General features: G+C 34.1%; 1 protein-coding gene across 1 annotated transcript in view; it reads left to right on the top strand.

Moving 5' to 3' along the window:
* The window catches only part of LOC120624048, a 38,883-nt gene extending 23,049 nt beyond the window's left edge, over nt 1–15,834 (top strand). Inside the window, exons 4-7 of the mRNA XM_039890375.1 lie at nt 6,866–6,983; nt 13,039–13,205; nt 13,773–13,832; nt 15,726–15,834. Coding sequence (XP_039746309.1) covers nt 6,866–6,983; nt 13,039–13,205; nt 13,773–13,832; nt 15,726–15,802 — 422 coding nt within the window. The 3' untranslated portion in view covers nt 15,803–15,834. The remainder of the gene's footprint in view (nt 1–6,865; nt 6,984–13,038; nt 13,206–13,772; nt 13,833–15,725) is intronic.
* Nucleotides 15,835–17,637: the final 1,803 nt, after the last annotated feature.

Genomic DNA, 17,637 nt, shown 5'->3' with positions numbered 1-17,637 from the left:
CCGTAATTTTACGATATCTCTAGTTTTTAAATCTTAATCTAAATTAATCGCTCGATAATCAGTCGTTTTAATCACACTTCCAGTAACTGGAGGTAAGTAATTTAACTACGTTTACCTATTTGAATTGCAATCAAACACTAGCATTGTTCCAATAAATAACATAACATTGTTACAACTTTCCGCATGCTGTTAACAAGTATTCGTATTCGTGTGCCACAATATGCTTTGTGAGTTGAGATGAAACGGAAATTACTTCGTGCAACTTTGCCCGTGTCGGACTGCAGTGTGGGGAGCGTTAACGAGAAAGGCTCGAAATGTGAATTATGTACGTACAGTTTATTCATTAATGGTTACTGTTTAATACAAATGTATCCAGTTTTAGCAGTATAACCAGCCAATTAAAAATTATTTTCAAATATCAGTGATTAGCTGTTGCCCACTACTTCGAGTAGGTACTTGTACCATCTTCATTAGGATGAAAGTTTGTGTCGCGATTGTAGAGGCATTCTTACCGTTATTATATAATTGATTGTGGACTACAGATTTTGAAAATCACACTTTCATAAAAATAAGACATATTGTTTAGAAAGCAAATGCTGTTTACAGAACCATTTGTGGTGTGGTGGTTTGGTTTTTATTTATACGCATTTCTCTGAAAAGTGACGTGAATATTGCGATAGTTGACATAAAAAAATTACGATAAAATCCAACGGGAACCGTTAATTTTTTTTTAGAATAAAAAGTATCTAAAATGCGAAATTTCACCAATACCAGTGTAGCTTTCAACATCATCATATCAACCAGTTACCGGCCCACTACAGAGCACGGCTCTCCTAACTAAAAATAAGGAGGGTTTTTACCGTAGCCCACTGATTGGAGGACACACGGGATTGATAGGGATTGTTGTAGCTGTAAAGACGTGGATTTCTTGAGAACGTTATCTTCGTGCGGATCCTTGCTAACTGCAAGTTATCTCAAGTCCAAATTTCCTCAAGATGATTCCCATCATATAATAATATAAGCTACCAAGCGAACGGAGTAGGAGTTAGCTGAATCTCTTAAAACTACGGAACTCTAAACGCCACTGGTTACATGTTTCAGTAATCTCAACGATCGCACAGTCTAGATAGAAACTACTTTATTTAACAAACTAAAAGTTCCTTGAAGTATGGCTAGAAAGACAAAGATGTCTGATTAAATTCTTAGTTAATGGATCTTTGAAACAACATAAAGGCTTAATGTAATTATTGAATCTGGTAAATAATTTACTAATTCATATAATCCTGTGACTTTTATGTAATAATTATAATTGCCCGTAGAACATTATTATAGCGACAGCCGGTTGGCGCAGTGGGCGGCGACCCTGCTTTCTGAGTCCAAGGCCGTGGGTTCGATTCTCTAAACTGGAAAGTGTTTGTGTGACGAACATGAAAGTTTTTCAGTGTGTATTATATTCATAAAAAATTCCATCAGCTATCTTAGTACCCATAATACAAGCTCCGCTTACTTTAGGGCTAGATGGCGATATGTGTATTGTCGTAGTAAATTATTATTATTTATTTATATAGTTACAGCCAATGGCGTGCATAGAGGGTATGCACAGGGTATGCAGATGATATAAAAGAAAGAAAATCTCCAGTACGAGTTATAAATACTTAAGAGTAGGCTTTTTATAAGTCTTACAATGCCTATCCTTAAGTTTTTTATAACTTGTACTGGAGATTTTGTTCAATTTATATCATCTACATACCCTGTGCATACACTCTATGTACGCCACTGGTTACAGCATATAGTACATTATTGGATTACAATTGATTTTAGAATCTTCTACAACAATAAGACTCTTTAAATACAGTTTAATTATTAAGACGCACATTACTTAGAAAACTTAGCGGTCTGTGCTGGGATTCGAACTCGGCCCCCAAATTTAAAGCCAAAGTCCTAACCGCTGGGCTAACACCGCTTCGGGTATAGATTAAAAAATGAAGGCAATCTCCGCTTTTTTCGGAAACCTTAAAATACTAGTATATGAGCATTTTTAACGAGCGTCATAACATTTTGAAAAACGTTATTTCGAAATCACAGACTTATACTGAAATTGCCTGAACATAAAATATAGGCACAGTACGTCCCAGTAATTAGATAACGAGAGCAGACATTAAAATAAAACCAACGAGAGTATTGGCGGAGCGTAGTAAAACAACGGGAAGGAATACAAGCTAATGGAATACAAATGACCGTTTTGCTTATACCATAAAATCCATCAATATTTGTAGCGATCGGACAATGATAAACGTAAACTATGGTGCTGGATGTGTCAATGTCTTTTTTTTTAATTTAGTTCAACTTATCAATGCATACTACGCTACGCCTCGATCAATTAAATATCACTTGTTTGGTAAAGGAAAAAAAATAAGGAAACCAGCAACTCCTGCAAACCTGAGCACTATCTAGTGTTCTCAAGTCATCGTTAAAATAAAACCAATGAGAGTACTGGAGTAGTGTTGTAAAACAAGCTAATGGAAAAAAGATGAATGCTTTAATTATCTTTATATTATTACTTGTAGCAAAAATTTATTACCCCTTTATACAAAAAATTACGGACGAAGGAGGATGAAATATCCAACACTTATAGTTTATGGAGTGCAGAATACTATTTAAATTTTTAAATTTTGCATAATAAATAAATCAAATCAATAAATTAAACACTAGAGTGTTAATAATTTTTACACACATACACACGCATATATACCTAATCTTTTAATTTTTTTGGATTAAATTTGCCCTGGCGAAATTTGCTTGAATTTTGACCACTGGGCGACCACTTGCACGATAAAATCCTTTAATAATTGCAGCAATCGGACAATGATAAACGCAAACTACGATGCTGGATGTGTCAACGTATTGTTTTTTAAAGTTAGATTACCAATAAGTACATTACTACGCCACAAGCACTTCAATATCACTTCGTTGAACAGTGAAGGAAATTCCTCCCTGAGAGATCTCTATAATACTATCATATAATTAAATATAAATGTACTACGACAATACACCCATCGCCATCTAGTCCCAAAGTAAGCGAAGCTTGTGTTATGGATACTTAAATGACTGATGAATATTTTATGAATAATATACATAATCTATATATATAAAAGAAAGTTGTGTTAGTTACACCATTTATAACTTAAGAACGGCGGGACTAATTTTTATGATATTTGATTTTTTGAATTCCTCTCAGACCGGAATAGAATCATAAGTATTAAAATATAAAATTCATAAAAAAAGAAAAAAAAAAAAATTAAAGAAAAAAGATCCGCGGTACGAAGTTCACCGGGACAGCTAGTTATATATATAAATAAGTAGTAGTACTTAGAATATACATATAAACACCCAGACACCGATAAACATTCGAGCTCATCACAAAAATATTTTCAAGTGGGAATCGAACCCACGGCCATGGACTGAGAAAGCAGGGTCGCTGCAAACTGCGCCAATCGGATCGGATATTATCAAAGCTATTTGAAGTCTATTAATATAGTACTGTCACATGTTGTTAAATTGATGTTAAAATGGATTTTAATTTAAAATCGATCATTACTTTCGTCACCAGATGGATTTCAGTCAGGGGCTATCTTGTACTGAAAAAATCACACCAAACAGCTACTAAAGTTATTTTTTTTCACTTGAAATAAACCATGTCTAGTGATTATACATCCACGTTACACCTCCGGGTACCCATCACCGTTTGCGTGCTAACCAGTCGTTGTATTTGGAACATGCTGTACAATGCTGCGTTTTAACGACATCTATATTAAACCTTTATAAATAGGTACTCTATCGACTTTCATGAACATACACACGGCTTTGAATATAGTCGCTAGCCATTTGACTCGTAATACCAGTTCAAAAACTGAAACTCAACTACGGAGAAATAATTTTTTTATAGAAATTTAAACCCGGGCTATAAAACCTGAAAACAAGTTACCATCTGTTCAGTGGTCTGGTTCAGTGACAGAGCTCTTCCGGGGAAGTACTATCGCCATTATTTTTCCTGCCGCAAAGCAGCATTGTCGCAATGCTGCGTTGTGACGTAGTTGTGCGTGTAATTACAGTCACATGAGGCTTAATACCTTTGCCTCAGGAGGTCGGACACAAGACGGCCATTTCTAGGACGCGTTCACTGCATGCGCTACGAAGATATATATTTTTTTAAATAGCTCTAACCGTTCACTAGAATGGAGCACATATTGTACTTATAAATATACTAGCTGTTGCCCGCGACTTCGTCTGCGTTTGATTTGGTTTTTATAGTATTCAGTATCGCTAAGCCTTAAATGAGTATGGTAGTATATATACATATATATATATATATATATATATAAAATGTGACTGTCAATTAATTATAGACAAATAATTTGCAATAAAATAAAATTGCGACTATAATTAAAGATCTAAGCTATCCTATCTCTTAAGTTGGACCAGACTACTCGCGGTGTGCCAATTTAATTTAAAATCGGTTAAGTAGTTTAGGATTCCATCGCGGACAAACATCGTGACAGGAGATTTATATATATATACTAGCTGTTGCCCGCGACTTCGTCTGCGTTTGATTTTGTTTTTAAAGTATTCAGTATCGCTAAGCCTTAAATGAGTATAGTAGTATATATATAACATGCGACTATCAATTTATTATAGACAAATAATTTGCAATAAAATAAAATTGCGACTATAATTAAAGACCTAAGCTATCCTATCTCTTAAGTTGGACCAGACTGCTCACGGTGTGCCAATTTAATTTAAAATCGGTTAAGTAGTTTAGGAGTCCATCGCGGACAAACATCGTGACAGGAGATTTATATATATTAAGATATAAATATATAAAAGAGCACATAAAAACTGAGAAAGAATGAATTAACGAAAACCGAAATAAGGAGATCTATAGAAGAGTAAGAAAGCGGACATCTCTGCAGTTTGAGTGTATTTAATCCACTAGAATGTGTAAAACCTCACCTGGTACATTTTGATGCTGTCTAATACCCCTAATTGGTTACTACCAGTCATTTTACTGAAAGGTCTTCCACAATAGGATGCTATCTAGCTAGACCAGACCAGGGAAAATCTCATATTCATTTTAATAATAGATGAGCTAAGCGGGACCACCTAATAGTAGGTGGAAACCCATTACCTATAAACATGACCAACAAACTGTATGCGAGAGAGACGTCCTGCAAAGTTCCACCCCGTGGCCATCAATCTGAGGCGTTGGTGTACAGTCTTCTTTAATTACTACGACAACCAGATCCGAACATAGTACAGATGTATTATCAAAATTAAGCTTAATTTGCTATACTCCGCGAAAAGCAGGAGAATCTGTGTGGTGTAATTTATAATTTCTTCAATCCTTATACCCCACACCAAACAGATCTTCGGCAATATACCCTCTACGCACGTTTCGCTCCGAAACCGGAGCATCATCAGGAGATGTTGACTTTACAATTATTCATTGTAAATTCAATATTGCCGAAGATCTGTTTGGTGTGGGGTATAAGGATTGAAGAAATTATAAATTACACCACACAGATTCTCCTGCTTTTCGCGGAGTATAGCAAATTAAGCTTAATTTTGATAATATATCATGGATTTCCGCAAAGTAACGCCTGCTTCTATCCAATATAGTACAGATGCTTAAAGACAGAAATAAGCATGACGTTAATGCTTACCCAGACAAGCTATGTCATGACAAGTTCTACAAATATTAATGAGTACCCCTGCCGGCAATATCACCTTGGAATTCTACTCACAGAACGCTCATCACTAAGCTAGATAAGTCTTCAAACTCGGTTACCCGGCTACCAGCTCCTTAAATTAGAATACACGGTAAATGGGTATTATGCAAATCAATAATTTCAGATCTATACAATAATTCTGATGTTTGGTAAAAGCTCCCGCATTACGAGTTTATTTGAGAGGTAAATAAAATTCCTCTGTTTTCGGTTAGCTTCCTGATTACCAAGCAGTGCATGAATAATTAATCGGCTCATTGATTACCGTGTAATTTGTACTCCTGTACGCTTGCGGCGCCGATTTTATTACATACTTCGACAAAGTTTTAAACAAGTAATAATATAATTATTAGTTGGTTATGAAACTGTTAAATTATAGGTGGTATTAAAACACGAACTGCTTCGTTTGTCTAGTGGTTAGTTTATCACGGGGTATTGGATTCAATTCTGGTTCGGACAAAAAATTGTATTGTAAATACGACAATACACACATCGCCATCTAGCACCAAAGTAAGCGTAGCTTATGTTATGGGTACTATGATAGCTGATGAATATTTTTTTATGAATGTAATACACATAAATACTTACAATATACAGATAAACACCCAGACACTGAAAAACATTCATTTTCAGCACACAAACAATTTCCAGTTGTGGGAATTGAACCCACGACCTTGGACTCAGAAAGCAGGGTCGCTGCCCACTGCGCCACTCGGCCGTCAAATTGGGATATCGGGATTTTCTTCAGTGTCCCGTTTATTATTAGGCACTTATATATATATAATACGACGGCCGATTGGTGCAGTTTGCAGCGACCCTGCTTTCTGAGTCTAAAGCTGTTGGTTCGATTCCCACAAAAATGTTTGTATGATGAGCATGAATGTTTTCCAGTGGCTGGGTGTTTATATGTATATTCTAATTGTCTAAGTATATTATATATATATAATATATAATATTAGTATATATATTCATCAGTTTTAGTACCCTCAACACAAGCTACGCTTACTTTGGGGCTAGATGGTGATGTGTGTAGTTTCGTAGTATATTTAGTATATTGCTTGAAAAATATGCAATGTTTACAGTGCCCGAGACAAGATTCGATATGATCCAGGACCGACTCAGCGATGGTTACCTGAACATCATCTGTTCCGCAGAAGGCGTGTTCCCGAGACCAGAACTTGTCATTATGGCAGGAAACAGGTATTTAAAACATTTTTGTTTCTACCCCCGACGCAAAAGTGACTGGGTTTTATTAGTTTGATTTTTCTGGCTGTGTGTTTGTGTGTGTGCATGTGCGCGCGGCCACGTGAGTGTGTGTGTGTGTGGTGGCATCATATTTCCCGAACCGATTGTGATTAAGGTTTTTTTTAAAGGGTGAATTATTTATCAGGAGTGTTCGTAGCTATGTTTGACGAAAATCGGTCAAAGATGGACGTCGTCACAAAATTATGGCTTACATATTTTTTCATAACTACTACTACTACCAGTATGCGTATCAAATGAAAGGGCTTGACCAGTAAACTAGTTTGTGTGATTTGAAATCCAATATGGCCGCCACCACGAAATTGCAATTTACATTTTCTTTTTGCACGCACGAAAAAACATGACGTATGCGGCGTTACCTCGCTCTGAGGCATTCCATTCAAGGCTTGAAGTGCAAGCGAGAGCGCGGAACGAGCGACAAAGAGGCACAGTCGGCCTCCGCGTTCGAAATCTGTCTCTCTCCTACTTGAGTGAGCGATGCGTCCGCGTGGACAGCTTCTATACAATAATACATTTACATGTTTTCGGCAAGGATGAAGTGCAGTGAAAGTTTATGTGGTGTCAATTTTTTATAGCATTGATAATATCTATCAAACAAATAAAATAAAATTTTCTTTTGAAAAATGCAACCATTGCATCAGTATTTTCTTACGACGTTGTCACGTTCAACTATCGTCAGTAAGCCGACTTTACAGACAGTCAATTTTTTCACAAGCTGATTTCTTTATTTCATAGATGGATGGATTCTGTTTTCTGATGTCAATATCCATGAATTGATTAGGATACTGATTATGTGCTATTATTAACATGTGAAACAAATAACACTAAGGCCTCCAAACCCTCTTATGAGCAACGTGAAGGATCTAAGCTCTGACCCTGAGCTAGAAGCTTGCCTTCTCTCTCCTATCAGAAAGAACGCCATAATTTAGCTGTAGAACACTAATCGTAGATTATAGTCAGCCACGTGAGCTAAAGGAAGTGAGGAATATCTCTTGACTGCTATGGTACGTATTTTACTATCGGTCAAACCAAAGAGGATACAAACACTACGGGCAGGCTTTTAAAAAGATGACGTCCCGCAGATTAATTATAGCACCGGGAAGCAAGTTGGCTGCCTTATTAAAATTACGAACGGCTCTGTTGGCAAACATCGAAAAATTAATAACCCCGCGAGCAAATTTAATCAATTATTATGCTGTAATTAAAATCCACCCACAATTACTGTGTAATCAACATACGATATAATGAGTATCGAGTTATGGCGTTGATATTATCAATATAATGTCGTTATTCGAAGCATATAAAATTTACAATTATTGCAATGCAAGTGATATTTAAATTAAACTATTCAACTCTTAACTGTCTTTCGATATATTGCAAGATTTAAATCAATGAGCGTGCTCAAGATAACGTGCCGGCTAAGAGCTATTTTTACCGCAAGTAATACCCTTGAGAGAGACACTCTAAACTATAAAATAATATTGCTATAACGAAAGGTTGCGAGCGATCATCGTTGGGTCGTTTTCTAGTATGTGAAGCAATGAATGAATGGATTGAACTAATGAATGTGCGCATATTTACTGATTCTTTATTTGCGAAGTCATAAGTAACCGGTAGCTTCCAATAAAACCTCTTATTTTATCGAATTATGTTTTCGACTACGATTGAAAGTCTTCTTTGTATGAACTTATTTTAACATTGTATTCATATTAACTGTCAATAAATTACCTAGTAATTTGGTTCCCAGGGGCAAGCGTCATAGCTGTGTTATAGGTGTCTGGGGTACCGTTATCGTTGAATTATTAACGTTATATTATACGAGACGGCACAAAAGTATTAAGCTTCGGATATGGATATTAACCGAATGATTTTATTGCGAGTCCAATATTTTCTTGAAATATCTCAGGTGATTTTTTTTTTTTTAATTGTCGTCATCTTATCAACCCATCAACGGTCCACTACAGGGCGCGAGTCTCCTCCTTCAATGGGAAGGGGTTATGGCCGTAGTTTACCACCACCACGCTGGAAAAAAAACGTGTCGTACCTACCTAAATTTTCATGTTATTAGATCAAGAACGCAAAGTACCTAAACGGCTGGCTGGCGCAGTGGACAGTAACCGTATTTTCTGAGGCTGTAGGTTCGATTCCCACAACAAGAAAATATTTACAGTGATGAACATGAATGTTTTTCGGTATCTGGGTGTTTGTCTATATTTTTTTTTTAAATAAATGTAATTCTCAGTTAAAGCACACATAAAATAATCCAACCTTACTTTGGAGCTAGTGTGTATTGTAATATATTTATTAAATTTTTCGGGTATGCTTCAATAGGTTTAAATTTGTCAACATGTACTCCTTGCTACGGATGTCTACGCTGCGTAGGTCGTAGCTCGTAGAAGAAATCGTGTAATAATATCCAGCTATTACCGACACATAAGCGTAACCGACAAATTAAAAATTTTTGAAAAGAAAGTTTATTTGTCTACAAATAAAGCTTCTTTTTGAATAAATCTCATTTGTCGGATACACTAATTCGACGATAAAGGCGTTAAATATTATTTTTATATCCCGTTGACGTAACCGAATAGCTATTTTTTATTTAATTTTCTACTACTTGACATGATATCTAGGAGTCTTCGAGTTCAGTGCACATTCAATTTGATACTTATCAATACTTTGTAAATAACTAAGAACAAATTTAAAATTTTCGTTAGTGGTAGATTAGATTCTGTTAACGATAACATATTAGACAGATTTTTTTATTATAGTAGAAGTTGATAGCAGGCTAACCAACATTGAGATACATCATTATCATTATCAAACCATTAGTGCCCCCCTACAAGGCACGGATCTCCTCTCAGAACGAAAAGAGTGTAGGCGGTAGTCCACAGATTTTTATTCTTCACTTTCTTGATTACGCTGTCGAGTTTTGGTCCTCGCCATGTTTTACTTCTCCGTTAAAGGAAGTCATTTTATTGCTAAAATTATTTTTTATCTATTGTTATTAGGTACGCAAAATAGGGAATAATTATAGTTAGACTAGCTGTTGCCCGCGACTTCGTCTGCGTTTGATTTTGCTTTTTGATTTCATGCATTAAATTAAGTCTAAAAAAATCAAAAGTATTCAGTATCGCTAAGCCTTAAATGAGGGGTTTGCTGCTGTCCGCTGGGCAGTTCTGTCCTCCATCTGCAACCACATTCAGATCTACACAAAGTTTAGGCAAAACTATACACGTATTTTAACCTCTATAGTACAAAAATAATTATTTAAATCGGTTATAATTTGTCGGAGTTATGGTGTAAAACCGTTAAACACTTTCATCCCCTCTCCCAAAGTAACCGAGCTTAATGTAAGGATACAAAGTATTCTATATTACTTCTAACACTTTCAAAAATAAGTTTCATGAGGATCGGTTAAGTAGTTTTTGCGTGAATGCGTAACAAACAAACTTACATTGACATTTATAATATTAGTAGGGTAGGGATGTATACATAAATAGTATAAAAGTTATGTTCTAAGCTAAAACCTTAAGTGTTGTACACACAACTTGGAATCAAATTAAAAAAAAGTAAAAATTATATAATTAAAGCCGAACAATTATAAAAAGTATAAATTTATAAATAATAAAACTTTATAATAAAAAACTAGTGGTGCGTTAAGGAGATCGAATTCGGCCCCTCCGAAGGGAGACCGATGCGCTAAATACTAGGCTATCAGCGCTAAACAAAAACAAAAAGTATATTTCAGTTTGAATGCAGCCATGACTTTAATCTTATAAACAAGTACATTACGCCCGGTACGCGCGGTAGCTGGTGCTCGCAGCGAGGTGCAAATACCTGGGGACAAACTAAATCCGGCAGCAGGGCATGCACCGAGCAGACGGAGGTTGTTAGCAAACTCGCGAACATCCGAATTATTTAGTCCGTAACTCTAAGGTATTGTAAACATACGAACCGATATCACTCTTTATTGATCCCAAGAGTAGATATTTAAAACACAAAACATAAACTGAAAAAAAAAAAATTATATAACAGTAATTTTAGTTCCGAAAAGTCCTTGACTTTCTAATATCGGGAGTAGAGCATCACCTCAATGCTTTGCTTATGTGCAATATTTTTAGCTAAGTTTTTTTTTTTTTTTTTAATATACTACGACAATACACACATCGCCACCTAGCCCCAAAGTAAGCGTAGCTTGTGTTATGGGTACTAAGAGAGCTGATGAATATTTTTATGAATATAATGCAAATAAATACTTATAATATACAGATTAACACCCAGACACTGAAAAACATTCATGTTCATCACACAAACATTTTCCAGTTGTGGGAATCGAACCCACGATCTTGGACTCAGAAAGCAGGGTCGCTGCCCACTGCGCCACTCGGCCGTCGAAAGTTAGAAGCACTTGGCGTGTTAGACTACAGCCTAAACTCTCATTCTGAGGAAAATCCGTGCTCTGGTATGGACCGGTAATAATGATTATGATGATGACTTTTAATATCTCAATCTGTGCATTTTATATAGTTTGTATTGCATTGATGAACTTTGTTTTTGTTTTCATATATGCAAGTTATTTTTTTTTTATTACGCAAGTTTCTAAATTACATTTCAGAAAAATTTTGTTTAGAATACTTCTAAGCTCTGGAATACATAAGTTTTTACGGGATTTTCAAACAAACCAGACATTATCGCAATCAATTTTAAAACTGACAATGTTTTGTGTTAAAGCAATAAAGTAATAAAATATTTCGACTTGTGTTTCCACGAGCTAAGGAAGATCCAAGTGAGTGTTCAGTATTATTCGAAGAGCGATTTGGGACGCCCGGGAAGTTTTGCAAGTCTACTCGCAGATTGTTAGAATCGATGAATATAAAACGAGATAATACTACTGAAAGTCATACTATTAGTTGTTCTTGTTTTGTTTGTTCAATGGACCGTTATTGGAAGGGGTTATTTTGGTTTCGATGCATATTTTTTTATATGTATGTACAATTCTTCGGGGCTACTGGGCCGTTTTGAGTGATTTGCTGATGTTCATTGGCTTATGATCTCAAAAGTTCCAATTGAAGTCAAAACCGCCGCTGTCTAACTATATTTACTAATACATTTTACCGGTTTTTACCGGTTATGTGTCAGTAAAACCTACACAAAAGCGGCATACTCAAGCCATTATTTTAATGTTTATTTTAAGATAAATTCATAAAATATTATTTTCTGTCTGTCTATCTGTCTGTAAAAGGTCATCAGTTTAGTTTTGTAAAGACGAATCAAAACGTGAAAGAAGATGGATGTGTGAAATAATAAGAATTTATACCGTACCGTAATTACATTAACATATAAGAGGAAATAACAAAAAAGATGAGGTGGTGAGGAATGGCATGGCATAAAATAATCTGGTCATACAATACGAAGCGGTGATAGCCTAGTGCAAATCTAAGCACTTATAATTCTGATAGGAAGGAAGGAAGCCGGTAATGGGTGGATGATGAAGATTAAGGGGGGGGGGGATCATTTTAGACTATGTTATGTTATGGGTTGTGAAATATTTATGTAAATGGACAAAGACCAAATCTTACAAACAAACAGAATGAAAAAGACTGTCTGTCTGTAGCACCAGACAGAGCCCTCTGTCTGTCTGGTGCTACAGCTCAGTATATGCGATCACGTTCCAGGAAATAAAATTGAAAAATAAATTTTAAAAAATAATATTTTGACGGCCGACTAGCGCATTTGGCAGTGACTCTGCTTTCTGAGTCCAAGGCCGTGGGTTCGATTCCCACAACTGGAAAATGTTTGTGTGACGAGCATGAATGTTTTTCAGTGTCTGGGTATTTATATGATATTCTAAGTATTTATGTATATTATTCACAAAAATATTCATCAGTCATCTAAAGTACCCATAACACAAGCTACGCTTACTTTGGGGCTAGATGGCGATGTGTGTATTGTCGTAGTATATTAATTTATTTAATATGCTTTATTGTTTCAGACCACTTAATGCGAAATCAACAATCAAGAGCATCGAGGGTCGGTACACGGCGCTTACCAGTGCGGTGGTCAGAATAGACTCGCTGCCTCCCACGGTGGAAATACTGTGCGACATGAACATACCTTTAGCTAACTACTTTAGTAGAAAAAGGGATATATTTTACAGAGGTAAGTTAAAAACCCGACATGAACAAAGGAGACAGTATTTTTCGGTCTACTAGCAATGGTAGCATTTATTAATCATATTGTATTTTAAAACAAACAATTTATACCAGAAATTATGATGAATAGTATATAAAAAATCTATAATAATTTATTGATATTTTTTAGTCATTTGTCATTATAATATGCACAAAGCGTGTACTGTAACATTTTTACAACAAGAAAATATAGATATTAACACAAATCAAAAATAACCATGGCGGTACATAAATACATAAATATTATGAATCTAATGCTTTAATATAACCTATCCCTGTACGTTCTTGCTAGCAAAACAAAAATATTACAGATACATTTGAATTTGAAAAAAAATATCAAAATAAACGAAGCACGGTTGATATTCACGCTTAAAATAATACAATTTTGTAAAACAACAAAAAAATCACTAGCACAACGAAAACAGATACATTTCATTGAGCATTTTAATTGTGAAAACAAACATTTAACAATAACTCTAACAATGAAGTAAAATAAACACGAACGGTATGACAGAGGCACATGTTTTGTTTGCAGACCCGCCGCCCGTCGATCAAGAGCCTACTTCGATAAACGCGCACACATCGCGCGATCACGGTGTGTACCTGCCTTGTATCTCATGACTACTGCTGCGTCCATAATCGCGATAATAATACATAAAATAAGTTTGAAAGTTTTATGTGATCCTCGTGATAAGTTTTTCTTTATAATAATAATTGACGATCCAAGCACATGGCCCGACTGATGTTCAATATCATCATCATTACTTCGATTGACGTCCACTGCTGGACAAAGGTCTTTTTAGTGAGTTTCAAATTCCACGATCCTGGGCCGCTTGTTTCTAGTGACTCCGAGCGACTCGCTTGAAGTCGCACAGGGTATGCATAGATTATAAAATCTAGAAAATCTCCAGTATGAGTTACTAAAAACATTTTAGTGTAGGCATTTTATTATTTTTAAAATGCTGATTCTTAGGTTTTTTATAACTAGTACTAGATTTTTGGTTATTTTATATCATACCCTGTGCATATTTTCAATGCACGCCATTGTTTATACGGATCTCCTCATTTCCGATTTTATTTGTGTTTTCCATCGGCTGTAAACAGAGCAACGCTTCACAGGGCATGCAAGGAACCCGTCCTAGAAAGTGCCGCCCTGTGTCCTTCAACCTGAAGCGTAGGTATTAAACTTCATGTGCCTGTAATTACACGCCCTTCAAACAGGAACACGGCATTGTTCCGAATTGCAACAATGCTGCTTAGCGGCAGAAATAAGCATAGCGGTAGTATTTGAAATGTATATTAACGTTGAGTTGTTCACTTATGCAATGCCCCTCCGAATTCATAGCCGTTGGGATAAACTAGTTAAGTTTCTTAATACATAATTCATATTTGAATTTGTGATTAAGCTTAATGACTTAGACATTTTTCATGACAGTTACATTAATTCAATGTAACTAGACGAAAAGTTATAGATATTTGTTCTACTAATTAAACTGACTTACATTTTAGTTAGTTAAGTTTAAGTTTAATTTTATTTATTATTTTTAAGACATCAATATTAATTATTTTAATCCGATTTAATTCATTTTTGTTTTGTTTCCTAATAATTGATTAAGTTAAATTATTCACTTTAACTTAGCTTTAAATATTTGTATGTTTAAAGGTTTACATTAACAGACTAATAATTATTTGTAAATAATTTATAGGAATGACTTTTTACTTTTTAATGCATGCTATGATAACCTGTTAATAGTTGAACATTGTGATATCATATGTGACTCATTCCAAAAAAAGAAATTTTTGATGTATCTATTGTTGGTTGTCCATTATAAATAAAAAAATATTTCGTTTGGAATCATCATAAGAGTCGTCACCATTGCGATTGTGAGTCTACGTGAACTATCGATATATGATTAATGATTTTAATTCTAATGTTAAATAGACAAACAATAAATTCTATTAAATCAAGAGAAATCAATCTATTGCTTGAAATATGCTTGAGATAATAAAACATATACCTACATTTTTCTCCAGTGCCTTCTAAGCACTTACTTAAAAATTTACTTCGAAGCAAAACTAAAATAAATAACTTCAGTACCGAATAAGCAATGGCTTCATGTGACGAGAATAAACTCTTTATTATTTATCACAATATATTTATTATTGTATATATATATATTGATATCTTATTTTATTTATCTCTTTTAATAATTTATTATATTAGTTATTAGTAGTATGTACTTAAGTGTGTAAATTTATGTATTGTTTATTTTAATTGCGGTTTCCCGTCTCTCATATATTATTGTGTACTATCGTTAAGGTCACCTGGCAGAGATCACTTTTAGTGATAAGGTCACCTTTTGCTTTTATTTTTTTTAGGTATATTTGTAATTTCTCCTTTACTACGCAATAAAGATGTTTAAATTAATAAATAAATACAAAGCTTTTTTGACAGATTCATTGATGACGCTTTTTTATTTATTTACAGGTAACACAAGCAAATCAAGCCCGTCTCTGATCGTGATATGCTGCATAGCACTGTATTACTGTCTAAAAATTACGTGACATTTTATACATAAATTAACAAAAAAGGAATTAAGTTGTGAAAGAGTTGTATAAACATATCATTAATTTTCTCAATACATAATTCATATTTGAATTTGTGATTAAGCTTAATAACTTAGACATGTTTCATGACAGTTACATTAATTCAATGTAACTAGACGAAAAGAAAAAAAAACTATAATATTTTTTCTACTAATAAACCTGACTTACATTTTATTTAGTTAAGTTTAAGTTTAATAGATTTGTAGATACATATCAAATAGATGTAAATAAAGTTACAGCGAAATATTTTTATCGAGATACATTTTATATTAGGTTAAAACAAACATAACTTAAGTCAACAAAATATACAGTCTACGTACTGTTACAAAAAAAACTCCATTTGTTAAAGGTTGTTACGTATATGCGGTCTGCTACTTGGCTTGCCCGAAAAATGTTTTGGATGACATACCCATTCAATTCAAATCATTTATTTATTGCTTTCACGTATAACATAGAATATATTTAATAATTATACACATTATTGAGTAGATAAGATATGAACATGAAGCCCCATCAGGGCATTGCAATGTTGTTGAAATAATTTTAAACTTTTTTTATATAATATCTTTAACCACGAGTGTCGTATCGTCTTTGTATTTTAAATATCAATATAAAGCAGCCGGATTTGTATTTCATAAGGGTTATTTATAGTTTTAGCCGTCGTTCGATTACTCTTTCTGGGCTAGCGTTTTTTTTTCTAAGTTTTTTACCTTGACGGCAATCTCACCTAATGGCAAGATGCAGTCTTAGATGATAGCGAGCTAGCTCTTTATTGTTATGTCAGTCAAACCCATACAACATATCGGTTTCTACGCGGCATTGTACAGAATCGATGTAACTTTTAAAAGTAGAATAGTTGTACGAGATAACACTTTATATATTTATATAATAAATAGGACAGTTAATATATGTAAGAAAAAAAATGTGTAGTAATACTTAGTTTTAGAACATTATAAGAATAATTCTTAGACTAGAGGAATAAAATAGACGGTAACAAGGCATCAAAATATGAATCTTGGTGAAACCGTTCTCGCAAAACACAGACGCTACTTTGGGTTAATATTTCCTACCGTACAGTTTAAATATTTTCTTATTAACCAACGCATTAATAAGAAAATATTTAAACTAATAACATAAAACATAAATATAACACTGCATGATAACATTAATACTAGAAAGTTGAAACTCATTTCTGATAGTAAATTACAATTAACTTTGCTATAGAAATAAAAATGTAATAAAAATGTAAATAGCCATGTAGTTTTTGTATAGTTTCTATGCCAACAGTCCATAACATCACCGACCGTACTAACACCTAAATTTATGGCTTTAACTATCTCTTTCTCACTTATACCATTAATTGTGGTTCTGTTGGTCACTTATGTCTATGATCGCAAGATGTCTATTTTTTTCATTTATTCTTAGAATAATAGCAGAAGATATCGTAAAAAGAATTATAAATTCAGAACCAAAAACAACTCACCAAAATAATGGAAAAAATATACATTGATTTTCCAAAGATTTAATCACTAGTCTTAAAATAATAAATTCTATTGAAACATTGTTAAAATCTTTCATTTTTTATCCTTTAGCGTTTTTTAAGAATCTCGCAATTATAAAAATTCTTATAATATTATCTAAGAGACAGCTGTTCAAGTTCCAAACTAAAGTAGAAAGTTTGTTAATAAAACTAATGAAACTACCAGTACTATTCTAAAGGTGAGTTTACATCGAGAAAAGCGTCTCAATCAACAATTGACAAGTTAGCCCTTCACGGCTATCCTAACTGGTGG

This window comes from Pararge aegeria, chromosome 5 (genome assembly GCF_905163445.1).
Source record: "Pararge aegeria chromosome 5, ilParAegt1.1, whole genome shotgun sequence".
NCBI lineage: Eukaryota > Metazoa > Arthropoda > Insecta > Lepidoptera > Nymphalidae > Pararge > Pararge aegeria.
This window is presented reverse-complemented; position numbering and strand designations above follow the sequence as displayed.